At 43.3% G+C, this 21,273-nt stretch overlaps 1 protein-coding gene across 1 annotated transcript in view; it reads left to right on the top strand.

Moving 5' to 3' along the window:
• Positions 1-12,791, top strand: part of SYN1 (synapsin I) — an 86,385-nt gene extending 73,594 nt beyond the window's left edge. Inside the window, exons 6-12 of the mRNA XM_025163651.2 lie at positions 1,148-1,210; positions 5,587-5,729; positions 6,349-6,423; positions 6,631-6,733; positions 7,854-7,973; positions 9,901-10,067; positions 11,531-12,791. Of these exons, the coding sequence (XP_025019419.1) occupies positions 1,148-1,210; positions 5,587-5,729; positions 6,349-6,423; positions 6,631-6,733; positions 7,854-7,973; positions 9,901-10,067; positions 11,531-11,666 (807 nt within the window). The 3' untranslated portion in view covers positions 11,667-12,791. The remainder of the gene's footprint in view (positions 1-1,147; positions 1,211-5,586; positions 5,730-6,348; positions 6,424-6,630; positions 6,734-7,853; positions 7,974-9,900; positions 10,068-11,530) is intronic.
• The last annotated feature ends 8,482 nt before the right edge of the window (positions 12,792-21,273 follow it).

The following is a 21,273-nucleotide window of genomic DNA, read 5'->3' as shown; positions in this document are numbered from 1 at the left end:
TCTTCTGCCAAGGACTTCTCCCTTCAGCCCAGCTGTAGGAAAAAAATAGGAAGATTGATAGCAAAACTAGGCATGGAGCCATTCAGTTACATTAAAACCCTACTCAGAAGGCAACAGGAAAACATTATAACACACAAATAAAAATACAGCAGAGTTTCTTCACATCCCATATACTTCTGTCCAAACAAATGGAATACTATCATTCTTTACAACTTACCTGCACTGTACAGTACCTTTGGCAAAATCTTGGCAAAATCCCGATGTTCTCTTTACTAGAAATATATTTAAGCCTCGCAGAATCCATGATTCCTGTGTATATATAGCCTACAGCCAATTCTGTGCACAATTATCAGTAAGAATAACATTTGCTGGTTATGCGGAATAAGTTGCAATTGTCTGGAAAAGTAAAGTGATGTTGTTGATAAATTAATAAATAGAGCAACTATATTCTTTTTGAGTTAACCGTTGTCTAATCATTTATCTCGCATATATTTAGCCTTGACTTCAACCTGATTTATACAGATTTATTTATTACTAGACAACTGCTACATTTCAGATCAGATGTCACTGGTGGAGTTTTATATCATTCAGTGTATTCATGCATTCAACTACAAATCACCAAGTGTTAAGAAATCAAGTGTTAGACATTGGCTTGTAACAAACTAGCCAGCTTGTCTGCCTGCCTGCCTGCCTTCCTTCCATTGACTCCAACCTGCTTACAAGACCCCTGTTTCATATTAAGATTGAAAACAGTTCATACTTACACTTGTTCATTTATTCATTGAGGAAAATGATCCAAAGCCACACATTTGTGTGTGGCCATTTGGATCATTTTCCTCAGTAAAAAAATGAACAAGTATAATGTTTTTGATTCATTTTAATTGGACTCTCTTTATCTAGTTTTAGGACTTGGAAGGAGAACAGATCATGTTCTAGGTCACATTTATTTAGAAATATTGAACATTCAAAAGGGTTCACAAATTTTTAAGCACCACTGTACATGGTTCCTTGTTTTGCATAAACTTGTAATTTCTTTTAATGGAACTGAACAGTACTTGGCATTGCAGTAACCTTTGTGGCAGACCGTGGCGGCTAATTGCAGTGATAGTCAACCTTTGGTGATTCTTTTTTCTTCTTCTTTTTCCAGCTGACAACCTCCAAATATCCAGTGGTGGTAAAGATGGGACATGCTCATTCTGGAATGGGAAAGGTGAGGGGTATAATAGTTCCCAAAAACTGACCCTGAGTACTCTCAATCTCTCAATCTCACATACCACCACCATAGAATTCACTCAGATATTCCTTCAAGATAAGCTGATGTATGTGTTATCCCTTTCTAAAGGTCTTTTCCCACTTGCACCTAACTACGGCATAAACATGTCTTGGCAACATCTTTTTTTTACCATGTTTCATGATTTTTGCCTTCCTGTTGTCCCCAGCTTTCTGAAACAGGTTTTCTCAGTCATCCTTAGCCATATTAGGGTTAAAGTAGTGTTTCCCCTATTCTTCTGACACCATCCAAGAGTAGCCCCAAAGTATTAAAATCTGTTAGGATCACCCATCACCTTGGAGTAGGGATACCAGATGTCTAGCAAAAGGAGGATGTGTCTTTCCTTTGGTCCTCATGTCCTCCGTCTGGCAGGCATAGTCTTAACATCAAAAAATTGCCTGGCTTTTTGAGTATCACTCCCTGAGCAGTTTTTCTCTGGGGGGCAGTACTTCCCTAATAAGTTAACAAGCTCAGCTTTGTGACCTTAATTAGTACCCTCCCCCAGTGTGCGTAGCTGCCTGAAATGTACAAGACCGTAATCAATTGCATGCTGAAGGCTTTTGCCTCTTAACCTGGGCTAGTACATTGCTCTCAATGTGTATTCCCCATTGTGTGCCTGTTTACTCACTTGTAATCCCTTCCTCTCAAACGAATATAAATTCAAACCCTGAACAGTTAGTGCATCCTCCTTTCCCCCATTTGTCCTCCTTTCCAATTGTCTCTGTCCTCCTTTCCCTGTTTAGATATCTGATAACCCTACCTTGGAGGGGAGTCACAGGACTGGCAGTGATCTGATACTGAGGCATAGAGCCAGGGATAAGGACTCTCAGTGGGGTCAACCAGCTTCATGCTGTTATAATTTTCTGCTGACTCAAGCCAGTTCAACTCAGCAGTGGGGAGAGGCCCTGCAAGGCAACTCAAAGTTGTTTTTTTAAAAAATGATCTAGATTAATTAGCTTGCCTTCATCTTTGTTTATCTCAGTATCTCTTACATGCTGATCACTTAGATCTCTGCTCTGCCTGGAATGCAAAGTTTATTACCTAGACCACAGAGCTGCTAAGCTCTTGCTTTGTACTTCTAAACAAGTTACAAGCAACAATATGTTCTTTTTCTCTCTCCTAGGTTATTTTCATTGTTGAGGCAGAAACTTGTGAGACCTTAGTGTATTCCCAATTTGGCTCTGTGGTCCCTGTCTGCTCTCCCTTTCAAGGGGCAATTGTGGGAAGAATAATCTCTCCTCCCAATATCAGCTATCCCAATCAGCAACAAATAGCTCTTCAGTGTTTTAAAATATTTCCCAGCAGCTCCAGCTGCAATTTATAACGGATTCTACTTCTGTTTAGGAACAAATTTAGAATTTTTTTGTTTGTTTCTTTATTTAACTGTACTTATGACCTAGCCCAGTCCTGGAGGCCTTTGGGCAGCATACAACCACAAATAAAAGCCAAAACAAAAAGAACCCACAGTATAATGAAAATACCATCAGAAAGCAAAAGCAAACTCAAGATAGCTACCTATTACCATTCAACTGGGACCAAAGGCTTGTTAGAATTGAGCCTTTGAGCTCCAAAACATCTGCAAAATGGAGGCGGTACAAAGTTCTGGAGGGAGGGTATTTCCAGCAAGAAGGCCTGCCGTCTTATCCATACATCTACCTCACGAAGTAGGGGGTTTTTGGAAGGTCCTCTCTGGATAACCAGACTGGATGAGTAGATTTGGCTTTGGTGAGCTATTGTCCAATGTTTGTGAAAAACCCCACAAAAATAAGAAACGAAAATAAAAGAATAAAAGATGACAAGAATTAGACAAGAATGAAAGAGAAACAAACCCACACAATCCAGGAGGCTTCACTCACTGTCGCCAAAGGCTTGGGGGAGCCAGGTCTTCAAGGCACTTTGAAACACCAGCAGGGTGGGAGCCATCTGGATCTCAGGGGGGACTTCATTCCAGAGGGCAAGTTCTACTACAGAGAAGGTACACTTCTGGAATCCTGATAGATGGCATTGTTTAATTGAAGGAACTCAGAGTGCCAACCCTGCCAGATCAAATCAGGCAGGTAGATACTATGGGAGATACATGTCTAGTCACATTTGTTTTGAGAATTCCTCCAGTACTGTTCTAGGTCTCTCTTCTGGTATGTGTTTTCCTGGAGCTCCTCAGTAAATGAACACACACCCTGGGATTGGCACTCAGGGAGAAGCTGCATAGGGGCAATATGGTCCAAAGCCCCAACCTCCTGCCTATGCCAGACAGAGACTGGACCCTCTGCTGAATTGACCACCAGATCCCCAGGGGAAACCCCAAGCTCTCTCTGGAACCCCATTGGGTCCATCAGTTGTCTGGGGCGGGTGAATTGAATAGGCCCTGCTTCTCTGCAGGGAGGGGTGACAACAGTGAATCAAAAGGCAATCAGAGAGTCATCTGTCCATGGCATCAGAGTGATGTTAATGTTCTCCACTGCCAGATCACATCTCAACCACCCCAACACAAAAACCAGATCCAGTGTGCAGCCACTGGTATGTGTCGGGCTATCAACAGCTTGGGACAAGCACATGGTTGCCCTGGGGCTGCAAACTCCTGTGCTGCCCTAGACTCAACATTACTGGGTGGCAAATTGAAATTCCCCAGCACCAATAGTCTTGGGGACTCTGTTGCCAATCCAGCAATAGAATCCAGCGGCTCAGGCAGGGAGGGCCGCCATCTTTTAAAAGTGCAGCTTCAACCAGAGTGCCTTCCATCTGGTTACCTGTGAAGTTGAGCTCCTGAAAGCCTGTAGTGAGTCACAGATGGCAACAGACATCTCCCCCCAACTCCTCTGGACTCTTGGCGGGTGCGAAGCTCAGGTGGGCACATTTCCAAGAGGGGATTCCCCCCCCCCCCGCCAGGGCCTGATCAGGTTTCAGTAAGAAATGCCACGTCAACCCCTTACCTCATACAAGGTAAGACCATACAGCTTTGTTACACACCAACCTGGCATTCAAAAGCAACAGGAGGAGTCCAGAGCCACTGAGGATCCAATTGCCAGGCATTGAGGATGTAAGCTGAGGGCTGGACAGCAGGACCACTTTGAAACAGCAGGCCTGGTGTTCCCGAATGTAGCCCACCATTGGGTTCTTGCCATATCTCCCTCTGTCTGTCACCTTTGGGATGGTCCTGCCTGCCCCCTTACCCCCTGTCTCACCCCCACCCTCTGTGTTTCCTTCCCAGGCCCAGGCATGCATATGCTAGTATCTCCCTCTTCTTGTATATACAACAACTCAATCCCCTCCATGACTCACCCCACCCTACTGGGACCCTGGCCACCCCGAACCACAGCTGCCAATGTACTTGGCAGTCTTGGGGTGGAGGTCCAAGCCCCAGCAGGAAGAGACCACCCAGGCCCCACCAACTCCCTCACCCCCTATAACAGGGTAAGACCCTTAGTGATGAAAAGGCCAGGAGGACTCCACTCAGCCTAGGACCTCCAACAGCTGGAAGGCTCAGAACTTGCGGGGGGGGAGGGGCGTGGCAAGGAGCCAAAGGCTGCCAAGTCCACAGAATTCACCATGTCAACAAGATCTTTTTATTGTTTCTGTTGTTGTTATCCAATCTTCAAGGATAAGAGCAATCCCAAAGTGGCTTATGAACAATATAAAAATATAACAAATATTTTAAGTGAAACACAAACTTCTGGGATTCTTCCCTCAAGAGAGCTGACTGGCAATAGCCCTGTGAGGAGGAGAAAGTCCAGCTGAACCAGTTTCAGAAATGATAGCTGCTTCCTTAAGTTATTTGGTGGTAATGGCCCTGTAGGCAGGTGGGGGATGCACCAACAATACACTCCAGTTGAATCTAAAGTTTGATGAGTGTCCAACGGTCATCATCATTCAAATTGCTTTTACAGTCCCCTCACTCATTCCTGCAATTTCTACCTTTGGATAGGATTCCTGCTAGTTCTTGATGGCAGACTGAATCCTTGAGAAAATGATGTTAGTAGGTGTTCCCAAATAGAAAGCTTTTAGCACTACCTGTTTAAACTATTGTGCGTTTATTTTGTACTTTCCTCCTTAACTTTTTGGGGAAAATAAATAGAAGAAAGAGTGGGCTATAAGTAGAAGACATTACTGTATTGTCTGAATCCTGTATGAAATGTGATCAAATGAGGAAGAGAAATTGGCATAGTAAACCTCATCTAGAAACACAGAAAACATGCAATTTGGGAGGATAAATCAGATTTTAAAGGGGTCAAAGTTCAGTTGCTGAAATGTGAGTGATGTAGGTTTATTTGCTTATATTTCATGTGGTAAATCCAAAGGCTCCTGTTTGTTGATTGCAGGTCAAGGTGGAGAACCAATATGATTTCCAGGACATTGCCAGTGTGGTAGCTCTTACGAAGACCTATGCCACCTCAGAACCTTTTATTGATGCCAAATATGATATCCGTATACAGAAGATTGGCAATAACTACAAAGCCTACATGTGAGTCTGGAGAAATTCCTCCTGCTAATTTCCTTACTCTTAACGAGTGATGCCCCTTCCCTGTAGAAGCTTCTTGACCTCTCTTGACCCTACCATTACTTAAATCAACTTCCTTTCTACTTTGCCTCCTCCCATCAGCAGAATGATGTCTTCCATGAAGCTTTATTGATCCTGGTCAGCATTTTCAAATCACTTTCTAGAAACAGTCCTGGAAAAAGGTGACCATATGCAAAAATTTGGGCTCTTGCATCTTTAATAAGTGATCTACATGGGAATTTTGGCAAACATACATTATCACATAAGATTGAAAAAATCTATACTTGCTGAAATTCCCACTTTTACAAACTATGGGAGATACAGAGCCTTTTTTTTTTTTTTGGACTGTACATGTGCTATCTCTGAGTGAAGGTTGGGATTTACCTCCTTTGAGGACTCAGTTTCTTACATCACAATACTTAATACATCCTTTATCTGACAAGCCCCATCTGAATTAATTCCCCCTTCTCAATCTCTCTCAAACTCTTTCTTGGATGTTCTTGAGCTCCTTTTCCAAGGAAAAAAATGCTATCTGGTTTCTTCCTGGAAATTAATACTCACAATGCCCTCTTTCCCCTGGCAGGAGGACCTCTGTTTCAGGCAACTGGAAAACCAATACTGGCTCTGCCATGTTGGAGCAAATAGCCATGTCAGATAGGTGAGTGGCATGGGTAGGAAATATGATTGGGTAGATGGAAGGGATTATAAATAAGTGGCTGATAGTGGGAGGAATCCTCTTTTCTGTGGTTTCTCAAGCTCTTTTGGCTAAAAATATCTGAGTGAAAGTGATAAAATTAGGAGGGCTCTGTGCTTGTCCACGTCTATAATTTTGACTGTATTCTTGATCCTTTCCCTTCTCTGGCAGGTACAAACTATGGGTGGACACTTGTTCAGAAATCTTTGGTGGTTTGGACATCTGTGCAGTAGAAGCTCTACATGGCAAGGATGGACGTGACCACATCATTGAGGTGAGGTGCTGGGAATGGTTATATTTTGGCTAAAATACCAGGGAATGCAAACCTTCTTTGTCAAAAGAAGGGAAGATCAGAGTATATAAGGTAAAGAGCCATCTTAAAAGTTTCTTTTTAGGATGATCAATTAATTGAAAGTGTTTAAGCAAATCAGCTCTTTTTAACCGTTTGTTAATTAGTTCTGGAATTAATGAAACCTCAACATAGATGTGTTTTTAGGGTACCAGGATAGTATTGTACTCTCTCTGGCCAAAGAGATTTGACTTGAAATCCATTTTCAGCTGTGATGCTCACTAGATGGCATTAGGCCAATCACTTTCCCTCTCCCCTTTTACTCAGAAAATTTCAGCACTAATTTAGTCTGTCAGGGAGCCACTGTTGCTGCTATTGTTAGGCAGAAAACTTACGGATATTTACCAGACAGTCTACAGATTTTGAGGATGGTTTGGAAAAACCCTGACCCATATTAAAAATGTAGTTCAATGTGTGTTGGAAAGCTCAACCAGGATAAAACAACTGGTGGTTAAGGTTAGGGTTGATGGATCCTTCTTTGGGAGATAAATGTATATATCACTCTGATTCTACTGCGTCTTCCTATATTTTTAGTGAATGTATATTTGTGTCCATTGATGATGATGTGTAGTTGGTTTTCTGTGTTACAGGCAATGAGACAAACTGGCTTAGTTCCAGCTACTTCCTGGCTACATGGATCAGACTGTATTCTTTGAGTCACCACCCATTGCACCATGTGGTTTTGTTAACACTATTGCTTATGTTTATGCACACAGCACACATTACCCTTTCAACAAATATCCCGTAATGGTGATCATCTGTTATTATCTCCATTCTGAAGATTATTATCTTCTGCAGGGGAGAGGGGGTGTCAGGGAAACATATTTTCTGAATCATAGGTCATAGGAAAGATATTTTCTGGATGTCATCCAATATTCCTTATTATCTATTTGTTTTCATCCCAAGTAGAAACTTCTGCTATTAACTTGCTGGCGCTATTAATTTTTAAAATAGGCATTTTTTAACAAATCATTTCCTGCAGAAGGAGAGTAATTTACACATGTTCTACTTAAGGAGAACAGCTCGCTTCCTGTCCTTCCCTCAGGTAGTGGGATCATCCATGCCTCTGATTGGAGACCATCAGGATGAAGATAAGCAGCTGATTGTAGAGCTGGTGCTGACACGCATGGCCCAGGTCATCCCTCGCACACCAGTGCCCTCCCCTGTGCGTTCTGCCTCCGGACAGCACGCCCAGGTATTACAACTTTGTCTTTCATCATAAATACAGCAGTGGTCATTCCTCCCTTTTTGTTTTTCCATGTAGTTTATGATTAGTCAGTGCTTACTAGGACTGAAGGAGAAGAGTCAGAGTCAGAAGATGGAGGAAGATGAAAATGCAGGTTCAGAGCAGCAAACTGTCATAGTGAAGGGCAGGGTTCAGTAGGGTTCAGATTACAGCAGTAGTAGTGTGGAACAAAGCACAGGTTGCCTGCTTTAGGACCAGGGTCAGTACCTGAAATTTCCAATTAAAGTTGGTGGGTCAAAAAGATGCAGAAGATTTCAGCACGAGGGACTCTGTGAGCAAGTGTTAACATAAGACTCGTACTGCTGGATCGGTTTTTGATAATGGAGAGATAGATGGTTTAGGAAAATCTACGCGATGAGCCAAAGTCACATTCCTTTCTAATTATATGGTCTCAGCGCCTGGTGTTCCTGTATAATACTGTAGAGATTCTAACTACCACGAATAATAAATGTTAGTAGATTTGTCCTCTCTGAATCGGTCTAATCTCACTTTCAAGATCTTAAGAGGAGCTCTCCTGGATGTAGTCCAGCATTCTGTTTCCCACAGCGATTGCCAACCAGAGGCCACTGTGAAGCTCACAAGTGCCACCAGCCCCTCCTATTCATGGTTCCTGGCAATAGGTTTTCAGCAGCATACTGCCTCTAATCATAAAAGTATATAGCCATCTTGAGTAAAATGGCTATTAATTATCTAATGTTCCTTAAAAGCCATTGAAGTTGGTGGCTGCCATAGCAGTTTGTGCTGTGAAGAAGAATGTTTCTCTCATGCTTTAAAGCTTTTCCTTAGTTAAATTGCTATCACCACATCCGGCACTAGCAAATTTCAGCTGTTTAGAAATGCTTTCCTTTTTTGTTCTTGATGTATTGTGAAGCATCTGGGTAAAAGGAAGGGCAAGGAAAACTCTGTTTGTCAACCTTGTCCTCACTTTTTGCAATGGAGAAAGGTCCCCCCTCCCCCCGTGTCATCTGTCCATGTATTTGGACTGAAGGTCTGAATGGCAGCCTAGCCATAGTAGGGAAAGGTTTAGAGACATTCCTGTATTGGACAGATGATGCTATGAAGTAAATGGAATATAGCAGAAATAGGAAAAGCATAGCTGGGCAGGGTGGGATAGAAGGAAATAAGGATATGTTTTGATGCACACTCCTGCTTTGGTTTGTTCTTGTTCATAGACTCAGCCGGCTCAAGCTGGACAGAGACAAGGCCCTCCAGCCCAACAGAGACCTCCACCCCAAGGTGAATTATGCTTTGGGAAAAATTGCAGCTCGGGAGGGAGGCATCAGAACCTTTTGTTGAGAGAGAATCCTAGCAGATTAGGTATGTTAAAACATCTTCCCTCTTTCTTTCAGGAGGACCTCAGCAGCCACCCGCAGGCTCCCAGCGTCCTCCATCTCAGCAGCGCCCCCCTCCCCAAGGCCAGCAGCTCTCTGGCCTTACCCCACAGCCCGGTGGCCCCCCAATGGGTCAGCGCCTGCCCAGTCCCACTACCCAGCAGCCCCCGCCACAGGCTCAGCAACGTCCTGCAGGGCAGCGCCAGCCTGGGCCTGGAGTCCAACAGTCTCGCCAGCAGGGGCCACCCTCTGCTCCACAGTCCCCGCAGCCCCAGAGAGGGCCGAGCCCCAGTGGCGGCGGACAGCAGCAGTGGCAGCAGGGCTCCCCCCAGCAGCAGCGGCCCACAGGGGCTGGCCTGCCCAAGACAGCGTCTGGGGGCCTCCCAGGGCAACAGCAGCAGCCCCAGCAGGCACAGCGCCCTGCAGCAGCTGGCGGTCAACCACGGCAGCATCCACGGCAGGGCAGCCAAGGGGGCCTGACTCAGCAGCGCCCACCAGGAGCAGGAGCTCAGCAGCAGCGCCCAGCACCACCCACCACCCAGCAGCCGAGGCCCAGTACTCAGGGGCAGGGCCCTGGTGGCCCAGGGCAACAAGGGAACCGCCCTCCACCCAGCCAAGGAAAGCCACAAGTTGCTCAGAAACCCAGTCAGGATCTGCCTCCTCCACCCCAGCCCCAGCTGAAGTAAGCGTTGGACTCTTGGGTTCTCTGTGAAGGGAACAGGGTTTGGCCGACTCCAGGACTTAACTTTTGCAATGTGGGGATTTTGTTCCTAGCTAAGCAGGGGTTTGATAGGTTGCCGTGATGATCTGGTAACCTCAGTACTCAAGGGCACAAGCAGTGCTTTGTGCACTCTCCCCTATCCCAATTCAGGCTATGTTTTGCAAATTCAGTGTGTTGTCATTTTGTGTCCTTTTTGCTTTTGTCAGAAGTTCAGTAAGGTGGGCAGGGGAGGGTATTAAATGAGAGATGACTGGGTGCAGCAGGATGACAAGGCAGGGCAAAGAATGAAAAGTCACTTGCATACAAGAAACTCTTCACTGACATCATTACGACTGTCTTGCTTTTTTTATGTTCGCTTTTGTTTGCAGTTGTGAGAACTAGACGGTACTTTTTTTATAAAAAATAACGCCTCCTCCTAAAACAAAAACGAGCTACTCAGTTCTCCACGTATGCAAGGTCATCATACTGAAAGGAGCACAAAGAAGTCTAATGTTTTAAGATACCACATTCCAGAGTTGAAATTTGAAAATTTGATTTTTTTAAAAAAGAATACTTTAAAAATCTAAATATATAAATCAAACTTTGCAGGTGAAATTTGAAGCTGAAGGGTTAGCATAAATTTAGGAAAGCTCCATTTCACAGTCATTTGTGCTGCCTATGACAAGTGTTTCCTATTGGCAGCCTATAAGGGGTGGCATGGAAACGGATGAAATTGTTTGATTGTTCAGAGTGAGAGCAGAAAGTGTTACCCTCACTTTCAATTGGGTTTCTGAGTTATGGTGGTTATATGAGCTCAGTTTTGTCAGGATCAATAAGATTTTTTTTTTTTAATGGAGAAACAGCTACATTTAAGTGCAGCAACACGTGGGGTTTTAGAAAAACATTTCTTGCTGAATAACTTCATCTTCAAATATTTGCTGCAGCTCTGGTTAGCACCAGCTTGCCAAAATCACACAGTGAGTTCATGCCCCTCCACTTTAAATACAACAGGATCTATCCATAATTCAAAGAACTGGAAAGAAATGGAACAAGGGGGAAAAAAAAGAGTTAGAATTAGAAGAAAATGCCCGAGTTTTCCTCTCCAGTTTCTTTCAGCTTTTTGGTCCTGTTTTCCTGCTGCAGGACCATACCGTGGCCTTTTCCTACTGGACGCACCACCCTTTGCAGCACTGAATTAGGGCTTGAGGGGCAAGGCCTGTGCAGTTGCCTTGCCCCCTTTGGGGCTCTGTGCTTCTTGCTTCTTACCATGCTCTGGAGAAGGAGGGCAATGCTTCCCAAATTCAACCTCCCCTTTCTCTCCCAGCATTTCAGACAAAGCAAGTTCTGTTGCCTGACCTGATTTTAATAGTGTGTTTCTCATCTCTCCTCTCCGTCTCCCCCTCCCCTCTTTCCTGCCCCCCCACTCCTCCCTCGCTGCTCCTTAGCAAATCCCAGTCTCTGACCAATACCTTCCCCCTTGCAGAGGCACCGGTGCCGCGGGGCAGCCTTAGTCAGGACGAAGTGCGTGCCGAGAGCATCCGCAGCCTCCGACAGAGCTTCGCCAGCCTCTTCTCCGACTGAGAGACTTCCCCCTCCGTGCAGCGACCCTTCACTTCCCCAGGCCTAGATCCCCTTCCTTGTCTTCTGAGACTCTGAACCCTGTGCCCCTTCACTGCTTTGACCCACCCACATGGGAACGTTCTTCCAAAATGAATGACGAGTTTCTTCTCAACTCCCCTCCGATAATGGCAATCCCACGGAAAGGGGGAAACAATAAGGATCCCTGGGGATCCCTGGTGAAAGGAATGGCACCTGCTGGGAACGGTCAGAGCTAGAACGTGGGTTGATACTAAATCCCCAGTGATACCCAGGCTTTTGATGCTGGTCATTTTGAATGTAAAGTGGCTTAGTTGGTTGGTTTAAAATTAGTTTTATTTATCAGATTTATATAGCCGCTCATCTTGCATACGTGACTCTGGGTGGCCTACAATAAAAAAAGTTAACTGTACAGGGCAATTATCTGGAGAGAGAAATACATACACGTGTGTGTGCCTGCATCCACCCAGACACAAAGCCTTCTCTACCCTAAATGCAACAAGAACTCCAATCTGCTGGGCTGGAGGCTCCATTTATTTTCCCCTAAAATCCTAAATCTTCCCTCTGCCCACCATCCTTTGTTCCAAAAACCTATTTTTGCTCTGTTTTCTATAACCAATTCTCTGTATGATTTTGTGCCCATTTCTTCAGAATATAGTATCCCCATGCAAATTAATGCCTCCCTAAACCCACCGATTGTCAGAGAGCTTCCTTCCTTCCTTTCATCAGGACCTCCCTTTTGAACCGGAGGCTGCAGATTTCTCAAGTCCACATCTTTTCTACATAAATATGCAAACTTTATGCCTGGTTCTCTTCTCCCAGCCCTGATGCTGGGGGGTCCCCAGGGTTGGGAAAAAGGGAGAGGAGAGGGGTCTCCATGGATCTCTGTACATAGCATGAGGGAGGGGACCCCTCCTGGGGCCATGTCTGTGTTTGTGGCCACAAAAGATGTCTGTATTGCTGTTTGTGAAAAAGCCAGTCACTTGCCCTCTGCACAGTCCTCTTTCCCACTCCTTAGCTGCCCGCTTCCAAGCTCTGTTGCCTTGGCTACAAGTTCCGCCTCCACTTCAGCAATTTGCAACTTCCTTCCCATGCGTTTCGGCGACAGTATACTTGGCAAGCCTTAATCTAGACCAGTGTTTCTCAACCTTCGCAACTTTAAGACGAGTGGACTTCAACTCCCAGAATTCCCCAGCCAGCATGGCTGGCTGGGGAATTCTGGGAGTTGAAGTCCACTCGTTTTAAAGTTGTGAAGGTTGAGAAACACTGATCTAGACACACCTCCCTTCCATCCTACCTCACACCTTTTTTCCCCCCACCCTCCTAATAAGGGCAGAAATCTCCCAATCTCTCACTCCACTGTAAGCTTTAGCATCTACCGATTGCCAGGAAGGTGCTGGGCAAGGCAAACAGGCTTCTTTATCCTGGTGGAGAGACAACTGGCCAACAATCGGAGTCTGTGCTGGAGAATGCAGTGGTTTCTGTCAAGCCCGTTTCCATTTCTTCCTCCCATTTGGCTACCCGAATCAATCTGCTCTTCTCCCCAAACAGCCACAGTACTGCCACTGTAGCCAAGGGATTCTTTCGCTATTTTGATCGATGACTGAAGAAATAAAATCACCACCACCAATGGACACGCAGGGGGTCCACGTCCAAAACCAGAACTCGGTCCCCCTCCCTCTCCCCCTTATATATAACTCAAGAGAGAAACTTCCCACTCTATTTTTGTGATTCTCCTTTATCCCTAAAGCTGTGTCAATTACTCTTGTCCCCTTCTCTGAAAGATCACGGGACAGGAGTAAAACGCCACTTAAGCGTGATGGTCTGATAGCTGCAAAGTCGGTGTTGTAGCTGTGTTGTGACATGACGCTTCGAGCTGTGTTTGCAACTTAACTGTCAGGTTGGGGAGGGAGATGCAGCAGAGACTGCTGCGTATTACGTCCCCTTCCCATTCTTCAACCTCTTCTCCCCAGAGGTCTATTCCTTTGCCACAAAGGGATCTGGGAAGGACAATTTAAAGTGCTAACTTGGTATCTTTGTTATTTATTCTTGTCTGGAAAGTGCATCCCCCTCGCACACTATTTTTGTGGGAATAGAGGCCTTTCCTATTGCTGTGATTCTGTCTCTCTGTGGATCAAAGTTTCAATGGATCAGTGATGTAAAAGACATAAATAAATAAATAAATAAATATATATATATATATTAAAAACCTGAACACTTGCTGGAAAAATGCATGTTATGTCACTGGAGTGAAATCAGTATACACATACAGAGATACTACAGACATATAGCTATGAAGAGAAAGGGGTATCACACCATCAAAATGGAGAAGGGAAGCGATGAAAGCAAGTATGCGTGTTATGGGTGGGGTGGGACAAAGGGGAATGGGATTTCAGGGTGGCTCTTCCATCTATGTGGTCGCTAAGAGCTGACAGTGACTTGATGGTGTGTAATCTATCCCCGCTTGTGAGCATCCCAAACACACACATTGGTCCTGTTGTGATGCAGAATGCTGTGTTAGATGGGTAGTCTAATCTTGATCTGGCAAGACTCTTACTGTATTGTGTTAACTTTGGTCACGTATCCCTAATGGTAAAAATAATAGTTTGCAATGGCCCACATTCTTAAGGAAAGACTTCCTTTCTTTACGCTGAAGCCTGTGAGAGGGAAAAATAAAAAAATAGAGAAAAAAAAATAAAAGTGAAAATAGCCACATTCATGACCTTCAGTTCTAGTTCTGTGAATCAGTTGCACTGGACAGAATGGTTCTTTTGCTTACCTGTAGTCTTGCTTTGCTTATCAGAACTTTTTAAAAAATCCAGAAAATGAGAGTTTAAAACAAATGATTGTTTCTGTAAATGTGTGCACCCACACATTACAGATGACCTAAAACTTGGATTAAAATCTTGCAGTATTTTAAAATTGTACCATGAACACTTATCAGTGATTTAGCTGTTGTATCTAAAAAGAAAAAAAAAACTTCTGGAGGTTACAAACAAGCAGTATACAATCAGCTCCGTGGAGTCTGGTTTGGTTTAATCAGACGGCATTTCCTGGATCCAGTCTTTGTACTACTGATTTTCCAGTATAAAACATCACTTTAAAAAGACATATATTTTTGTATTACTTCTATTTTATAGACAAAATTCCAATGTAGAAAAAATAAGGACGTGCAAACACACCATTTAAAACAGTTGCTTGCTCATTATCGTAGGAAAATGTGGCTTGGTGGCCATTTTTGCAAAGGGCACTCCCATTCGCTGCCGTGGATCACATGATCTACCTTTTTTAAAAAAAAATGGCAGCCATTTAAAATCCAGTAGAGCTTATCCTTAGGCCGTATAACGCTTCAAATAAAATAATTTCCATTAAGAGAATTAGATGCTGTTTTACAATACAAAGCTACGTTGAATATTAACCTTGTGGCAACATTGTAACAAACTAAAAATTAGGCTGCATGTCTGTGACTACACTTCCCATTGTAGGTGTACTGGAGATGTGACAGGGCAGGGAAGAAATGCAGAGCTGACTCAGACAAATATATACAAAAGTAAGTATTTATTTATTATGTTTATATACTGGTGTAATTAAAAGGATTCCTGGAGTAGATCCTATCCTGCTCTGCTAGTTGGTCTGGATAAGGTGGGTTTCTTTGGAAAATAAATACATGGAAAAAGAATGAGCTGTGTGGACTGCCAGTGCAGTTCAAACTCATTAGAAATTACGATAATGCGTAAGCCGAGAACTGTCACAACCAAAATAAATGGTTGACTGAAGTAATCCCCTCCGTGATGCAAGGATACATTTGGGGCTCTCAGCAAAGAAAAGGCAAGTGATGAGGAGGGACATGAGTGAGAGACCTGTATCAAAACGTACATTTTCAGGGGAGAAAATGGACAGGCATCATTTTTTATTAAAGAGTTTTTAAATACAGGTATTCCTTGTTTAGCCACCACAACTGGGACTAGCAACTCGGTTGTTAAGTGAAGCAGTTGCTAAGTGAAGCTGCAGCTGTGCTTATGATCTTACTTCAGCATTCCTTTGCTGAAGTAAGGTTGTAAATGTGAGGATTGGTCATAAAGTTATTTTTCCATCATTGTTATAACTGCAAATGGTCGCCAAACGAGGCAGTTGCTAAATGAGGACTACCTGTATACAACTATTGCCACTGGCATTATAGCAGCAATAGCCATGTACTTACAGTGTAAAGTCTGGTATGTAAAGAAAAAATTAGTCATATACTGTCATGCTAGTCCTTCCTGGGTGAACGAGAGAGCAGTTTAAGAGTCCTTTGTAGGATAAGAAATGCTGAAAATCTGAAAGCAAGATAAGTCTAGCCTCACACTGTACAAGAGCTGTGAGGCCAGGCCATTCTGCTTCCATCTGGTGGCAGGTCTGATTGTGAGTCCTTGCTGGCAAGACAGGAAGAAGAAGCTGTAAAATGGGGTTAGGCTCATCAGAGGCCAGATGTTTCTGAATGCCAGTTGCTGGGAAATACAAATGGCAAAACTCTATGGCACATTTATTTATTCATCAAATTTGTATGCTGCCCAACTCCCAATGACTCTTGTTTATTGTTACCTGTTTATATGGTTTCTGGTGGCAGGTTTGGCCAATGTGAAAAGCAGGATGGTGGACTGACTAGACCTTTGGCTTGATTCAGCATGCTTTCCCGATAGCCAGTGCTCCTTCTTTAGGAATGGCATAGAGAACATGACTTCTTTCCCTTGCTCAGTATCTGTGTCACATCAGTTACCATTACAGGGCTTCCTGCTGCTTTCTCAGACCATTTGTCATGCTTACCCCCACCCCGGCCCCAACTGTTGCAAGTCTCACCAAGTCTACTCTGCATTTTCTTCTTCTGCTCACCCCCAATCTTCTTGACTTTCCACTGGTTTTTCTGCTATTTTACCATCCAAATTCCACTGTCTCCAAGTCCTGCTCACTCTTTCATCCATCTATTTATTCTCAGTCCTGTCTCAAAAGAAGAAAAGAAGTGCAAATGTTTCCTTCATCCACAAAGGGCCCTACAATACCAGGGCATTGTATCGTTGTATCCTCTCATGAAAAAAAATGCTGCATTCTCCCCCTTCTCATCAGAAAAGGAGGCTATGAAACTGAGCCTGTGTTGTGGCACCTCCTGCTGGTGAAGGAAATAGCTACTTTGGTTAATTTTTTAGGTATAACTCCCCCCACATAATAAAATAAAAAAATGTAAAAATAAAAATTATAAATTTAAATAATGAATTGTTTAAAATTGAAATATAATGCAGTCACTATCAAATTCATAGTTAAAATAAGTATAAAATAAAAAATGAAAGTGGCTTCACCAACTTTTGGAGTATGGTCCTTGACATGCTATTCAAAGCCCGGTGTGGCCATCAAACAAAACTCCATCCTGTTAGACTAGTGATTGGTCAATCTATGGCTAGATTAAAGCCTACTGGATGTTCCATTGCTGATGCAGGAAAAGGAAATCTGAAGCTGCAAAGGCAGAATTGCGGTAGGAACATGGAACGCAAAAAACATAAACACAGGAAAGTTCAACACAGTGAAAGATGAAAAGAATTGACTACACGTTGACATCTCAGGCATTAGTGAATTGAAATGGACCAGAATTGGACCTCTTCATTTAGAATATCACATTGTTTACTGTCCAGGAACATAAAAAACAAACGATACATAGCAGGGGCAGTTCTTCGATACGATGCAGTCAGTGATTGAGTAACATCAATTAGATTTCGCAGGCTGCCCTTTGATGTGACAATTATCCAAGTTTATGTTCCAACTAACAATGGAGAAGAGGAAGAAGTTGACAAGACCTATGGTCCAGTTCAATCTGACAATGAGAGAACATGCCAGCAAGTTGTGCTGCTTGTGCCTAGAGTATGGCATGCCAAAGTGAGACACAGTAAGAAAGAACACACAGCTGGACAATATGGTCTAGGAAACAGAAATGAAGCAGGAGAATGATTGATCATGATGTGGCTGGTATATCCTGCTGACCGGTTACTAAGGGAAGGGATCTTTCCATATATCTAAGTAACACGCTTGCAAAGGTTTATGTGACCTCCCCTCATCAAAAAGAGGGAAGGAAGTGCTTTTTCCCCTCCATGCCTTGTTACTGTGGCAGAATCCTGTCAGGTTAATGAGAAAACCTGATTTTCAGGATCAGGGAGAGTTGGCATCAGACTTTATAAATTCTGGGTTGGAGACAAGATAAGGTGACATCATATGACTGAAGGGAATATAGAAGCTGTCAAGTGTTCTGGTGCTGATGTAGACTGCAGTTGAAGAAAGGACTGTGACCAAAGAATGTAAGTTTTCCCTTTTTTCAAAATCCAAATTTTCCCTCATGGAGAAAATCTAGCTATGTGGTTGCTAAGAGTCGAAAACTCTATTGATGGCACATAATCAAACATTCAGTGAAAATTTCTTCACAATAACCCTGGTGATTTAACAGGGATAAACATCTTCCAACATCAGGCAAGGACTGGGAAAACCAGCACTTGAGTGGTGAAAGAAACAGAAAAGCCAGGCAGAAAAACAGAGAGGAGGTGATATGGACAGAGATGCAGAAATCCAGGGTTGTGGAAAGCGGAAGCAGAGGGCAAGTAAGAGAGTGGAGTGGGCCAGGGGGAGAAAGGCAGTGTTTGAGATGAAAAAATGATAGAAAACTCAATCTGAAAGCAGAGAAAAGTGACCAAGGAAAATCGGATGGAATGGGTAGAAAATTCAGCAGTGGACAGGACAGAAGGCAAAGAAAAAGGTTGGGAATGTGGGACTGTTGGGCATAACTCAGAACCAACCTGGCCCCTCACTTCTTTGTCAATACTTTATTCCCATTTTACTGTTTGTTTGTTTGTTTGTTTACTTCATTCAACTCGGACACTGCCCAACTCCAACCGACTCTGGGTGACACACAGCACAAAAACAAACAACAAATATACAAGAGCATATAACAATAGCAATAACCTGATGGCAGAACCGGCCAAGAAGACAAACATGTCAGACACCCACAAGGGTCTCCAAACACTCTAGCCCAACACCTGGAGAAAGGGCCAGGTATTTAAGGGCCTCTGGAAGCCCTTTAACGTGTCAGGCCTGGGGAAACCAAGAGAGCATGTCTTGCCAGTGCTATCTCATGGACATTACACCTGAGGATGGGGATTCTGGACTGGAACGCTGAAAATGGATTGCACTTCTGCTTCCACATCCAGCCCTAACATGTGAACACTCCACTGCCGTACCAGTAGTGAGACAAGCCGATCAAATTTTCCAGGCCACTACAGAACCAACAGAGCTGTTCATGCAAGAGTTGCATTCTTGTAGCTCACGCGCAAATGCTGCACAGATCTTGATGAGGCAAGGGCAATGAACTGTCTCCAGACTACCTCTACATGTTCCACCTCCTTGTGCAGTTACATCCATCCATCCATTTGGGAACATAGCAATGTAAAAGGAATGCAGGCATATCAGAACAATTGCCTAGTTCCTGGATTAGCCAACCAGATCTTTCAGGAAGTCCAGCATGAGGATAGGAGGGCACAATCTTTGTTTATGTTCTCTTATAGCTGTCTTAGCAAAAGGCTGCTGTCATATTGTCTAATATGGTTTTGTCTAATAAAGCCCTATGTGACTTGACACCGCAATATCTTCAGGACCTCAACCAGAACTGACTTCTCCAATATGTAGATCAAAATCATAGTAATCCCAGATTTCTATGAGGTAAATGTGGCTGAGCTGAGAATAGGAGATTATGTTTTTCCATCACAGCACCAACATTAAGGAAAAGCTTCCCTTTGGACAGTAGATGGCCTCCCCAACCTCATCCTTTCAGAAAGTGGTAAAGACTGAACTATTTCAGAGGCCTTTGGTACTTGAATAGCACCTTGCTGTTATGTTAACTTGTGAGCTGTTAAGTAATTATCAGAGGATTGCTGTATTTAGGAAAACTGTGATTAGGATAATAGGCTGTACAGGGTCTGTTTATGATGGCTTATCAATGATGATATTTACTGTGGATATTTTATCATTTTATACATGACAAGCTGGAATGACATTGGCAACCTACAAATCTGATAAGTAAATGAAACTTTTGAAACATGTTTGCTTTCCTGCAACAGGCACTTAAGTTCTTCTTGTTTATTTCCCGTTCTCTAAGCATTAGTCTATTGACAGCGAAGGCCATCCAAATAGCAACTGCAGATCTCATCACCACCATGGTTCAGGATTTTTTTCTCTGCAGAAGTTAGTTGATTCCATGGTTTTGCAAAGCTGCACCGTAAGATACTGACACGATTCTCAAAACCGGACCCTTTTGAAATAGAAAAGGCACATAAAGATGGTGTCAATATGTAACAGAAGACTGTAAGGACTTGTTCACAGTGATTTGTCACAACCCCTTGAATTCAACGCTCAGAGTGGCACATCGGTCCCAGTCTTCCTTTTGACTATTTAGATTCAGTTCAGTGAAATAATTGAAGATAATCACTAATCTGATAACATCTTCACAATCAAAGTTCTGTATGTCCTTTGCCCTGGGAACAGAACGCCTCTGCTTTAGCAGTGTAAATTTATGCCAAAAACACTGAGTATTTTGGCCTGAATAAATAATGCGAAGGGAACCATTCTGCATGATTTTGTTCAAAAAGGACATGAACTAATTTATACTTTCAGGAAAAGGAATAAAAGACATGTATAAAATATAGCTAGATGCTGATTGTGTAGACTGCAGTTCTGGTTGGTATTAAGAGTTAATGTAAGAATGTAGATTCAGTTGAAAGCATGATACTACTTATACTTCGGTGTCAAGTATTTGAAGAATGGTTGTGTTGCAAGCAGTGTATATCAGAAAAGTTGTTCTGCACTCTATCCTAAATGCAGAATTCAAACTTGAACAAAAATGTAGTGTTCCAGCTCAGTGGGAAGATACTGCAGAAAATAAACACTGAGTGCCATTGGTGTTTTAGCAGAGAACTACTCAAACCATGGTGATGAGAGCCAACCAGGAGCTGGAATCCAAGCCATGCAAGTAATCTGCAAGTGCTTGTTGGGGGAAAAATTGAGTCTAAGGATGCACCAGGACCTGTGGGAGTGTTATACTTCCAGAAGATTTGAGAATAAAGGAAAAACAAACAAACCAACAAACCCAGCCTTAGAGAAAAGAGCAGATCATATCAGGAGACCAGTGGGAAGAAGTGAAGTGTGGAAAAAGGCAAAATTCCAGCTCAATAGGCTAAGTGAAACCGCCGTATGAAGGAACAGTAGCTTCCGTCGGCCACTCAACCTGCGTGGAAATTCACTGTTGTTCCATAAACCTGTGTGAATTGTATTTCATGACTGTGGGAGAATAGGCTGAAAGTGACCCCTCATTTGGGGAAGAATTTGATGTCTAATTCCAGAAAAAAAGTTGCTGAGGGACATTTGCGCCACAATTTAAATAGGGAAAGGGGTCAGTTCCAAGTACAGTAACCCAGCTTTCTTCTTTCCCCCAACAAATCTGTAGTCTTTTAACACAAGCATCATCTCTCTATGGCAACTGACAATGCCTCACAGACTTTGGCTTATCCCCCTTGGTGGGATGGAAGAT

Source organism: Python bivittatus, unplaced genomic scaffold (assembly GCF_059951505.1).
Source record: "Python bivittatus isolate LINGU-HERP-01145 unplaced genomic scaffold, Pbiv_v1 ctg000220_np1212, whole genome shotgun sequence".
Lineage (NCBI taxonomy): Eukaryota > Metazoa > Chordata > Lepidosauria > Squamata > Pythonidae > Python > Python bivittatus.
This window is presented reverse-complemented; position numbering and strand designations above follow the sequence as displayed.